We start from the raw sequence: 3008 nt of genomic DNA, 5'->3' as shown, positions 1-3008 counted from the left end.
GTGTCACTTCGTCTCTCGCTGCGTAACCTCGAAACCTCGTCCACTGCGTGTACTCGTCGATACCGTCTCGACGAACCCTTCGACTTCGACGGTTGTCGAAGAAACTGCGAACTGCGTCCTAGCTAAGTCCCCCCCTTCGAGTCGTGTCCCTTCCTTCTACGATACGTCGAAGAGCTCTCCCGAGCTTTGATCGTCTCCGCTAACCACCCACAGCCTCCGAGTAGCTTCGACGACGTGTCGAAGCCATCTTGTACCTTCCCTAGCGTTCGTAGCCTTTTCCGAAGGCGTTTCTCGTGTTCACTCGAACCGCGGGACACCTTGCTGCTAACTCCCCTCTCTTTAGACTATAATCCGTCTCTCTAGTCCCTTTAGGTCGCACCCAGGTTAGGGGTTAGGGTTTCGTAGGTCGTATCAGCGGACCGAGTAGAATCCGTGGACTCGGACTCCAAGACTCCTTCTTCACCCTCACCCTCCTCAGGCTCAGGCTCTGGCACAGGGTCTGGAGGGAGATCTCCTCGCGCTTGACCTGGATCGACGACAGTTTGAGGGAGGCGGGAGCTAGGGGAGACAGGGCGAGAGTGCCGCGAGGCCGATCGAGATGCGAGGGTGCTTCGGGGTCCGAGCGGATGTTGCGCTCGTCGGATCGCCTTGTAACGAGGGTAATCTTCCTCGATCGATTGGGGTGTCCGATTTGGGCACGGCTGCTGCTCGCAATGGTAGAGGATAGTCTCAGGGCCGTCTGGGATGTAGACGTCGATGAGATCCTGAGAGTTGAATGCGTGGATCTGGCCTTGGCAGGCAGCCACATTGGATGGGGGGAGGAAGGGGAGGTGCGCATACTACGAAAGGCCGTGCTATACTAGCTTACACCTACAGCGCCCGAGATGACACTGAGATTCGCAGTTCACGTAGGGCCCAATACTGCTTTTGACTATTATGCAGCAGGAACCAAGGCTACGCATCCGTGAGGACAAGTACCGCTCACTGAAGCGCAGGTACTGAAGAGTTCGTCTCTCTAGTGTTGGCGATGTATAGTAGGCTATCTACGTATCGTAGGGTACAGTAGGGGTGCGCACCACCCAACCTATGGGAAAGGAAAGTGAGTGTGTGGGGTTCCGAGGAACGCCGGCAGCTTTGTGGAGTTTTGACGTAATGTTGCGACTTGAGGTCTAGCGACAGGGGAAAACCTAAAAGGAGCTGGGGGCGTTTGACTGATTCTCACCGAAGCGATGGTGAGCGACGCTCAAACCTAAGGCTAAGGACAAGAAATGTATTAGTTAGTAAAGGGTAAGTAAGGATACATGGGAGCTTACTGACCTAGGGACAAGAGGTCGAAACTGAGGTCCCTAGGGCAGCAGAGGCCGGCTTATATACATGGGGAGATAAGGGCAGGCTGTGCGCGTTGGTCCGTGTGCAGCTGGTCCGTGCACAGCATGCCGACGCGGCCCCGGGGGCCGGTGAGTCAGAGCGGCTGTGTCAGCGGAGCCCGAGCTGTGCCGTGCACTGCCGTCCTATCTAATCTGATCATACAGTAGATAGCAACGCGTCCATATCAGGCATGTAGTACAGAGGTCGCGGGTTCGAGCCTGCAAAAAGGAAAAAATTAAAAAATGGCTAGACGCCGTACCAACTCGTGACATTACCCCCCCCCTCAATGGTGCATGACCTCATGCGAGATGCCTTTGCCCATCTCCCACCCGGAGCGGCAGCGTGCTTCAGTCAGCGGCAAAGGCATTGGCTGAAAGTTGAGACCACCAAAGACTGCGGCATTGAGGCGACGAGGGGCATTCGGATTCTTTCTGTCACGAGTTGACACGGCGTCTAGCCATTTTTTAATTTTTTCCTTTTCGCGGGCTCGGACCCGCGACCTCTGTACTACATGCCCGATATGGACGCGTCGCTATCTACTGTATGATCAGATTAGATAGGACGGCAGTGCACGGCACAGCTCGGGCTCCGCTGACACAGCCGCTCTGACTCACCGGCCCCCGGGGCCACGTCAGCATGCTGTGCATGGACCAGCTGCGCACGGACCAACGCGCACAGCCTGCCCTAATCTCCCCATGTATATAAACCGGCCTCTGCTGCCCTAGGGACCTCAGTTTCGACCTCTTGTCCCTAGGTCAGTAAGCCCCTGTACTTACTTACTTATTCAATACTAATTTACTTGTCCCTAGCCTTAGGTTTGAGCGCTGCTCACCATCGCTTCGGTGAAATTTAGTCGGACGCCCCCAGCTTTCAGATCTTCCCCTGTCGCTTGACCTCAAGTCGTGACACTTCCGGTGGAAGTCAGCTATGAGGGCCGGCGCATTGGCAACGTTGCGCGCCGGTTCCCATGACGTGTGCGAGTCGTCATAACCCTTCCACTTGACGAGGTACTGCAGCTGACGCCGGAAGATCTGCGAATCCTTGATCCGCTCAACCTCGTACTCCTCGTCGCCCTCAACCTCAATTGCAGGCGGCTCCTCCGGCTCCTGGCCCGGAATATCGCTACGCGTGTACTTGCTGAGCAAGGAGACATGGAATACCGGATGCACCGGCACCGACTTCGGCAGGACTAATTCATAATCCAAGTCTCCAAGCTTTCGCTGCACGGCATATGGTCCGAGGCGCTTGGGACTGAGCTTCTTGCTCGGCTGTTTCAGCTTAAGGTTCCGAGCGTCAAGCCAGACCTTGTCCCCCGGCATGAAGACCGGTGCCTCCTGCACGTGCTTGTCGTAGTACACCTTCATGCGCTCGGCTGACAGCTTGAGTGCAGAGCGCGTATCATCGCGAATCTCCTTCAGAATCTTAAGCCGGTCGGCGGCAGCGGGCATCGTGGACATCAGATTGATCCGCACTTGGATCTCAGGATGGTACCCCTGATGCAGGAAGAAAGGGGAGTGCCTGGTCGTGGAATGAACTCGGTTGTTCAATGCGAACTCCGCGAGCGGCAACTGCTTCGCCCAATCATCCTGCCTGTGGCTTGTGAAAGCACGCAGGTACTGCTCGATCTCCTGATTCCAACG

General features: G+C 56.2%; 1 protein-coding gene across 1 annotated transcript; it reads left to right on the top strand.

The window, feature by feature from the left end:
* Positions 1-479: 479 nt before the first annotated feature.
* POSPLADRAFT_1156660 (hypothetical protein) lies at positions 480-1103 on the top strand (the record flags this gene model as incomplete). The annotated part of the gene is made up of 3 exons (XM_024487088.1): positions 480-830; positions 946-995; positions 1064-1103. Coding segments are annotated over 3 exons (441 nt in total), but the record flags the coding sequence as incomplete, so codon positions are not given.
* Positions 1104-3008: the final 1905 nt, after the last annotated feature.

The sequence above is a fragment of the Postia placenta genome (assembly GCF_002117355.1).
Source record: "Postia placenta MAD-698-R-SB12 unplaced genomic scaffold POSPLAscaffold_18, whole genome shotgun sequence".
Taxonomy (NCBI): domain Eukaryota; kingdom Fungi; phylum Basidiomycota; class Agaricomycetes; order Polyporales; family Adustoporiaceae; genus Rhodonia; species Rhodonia placenta.
Note: the sequence above shows the minus strand (reverse complement) of the source record. Positions and strands in the feature narration are given on the sequence as shown.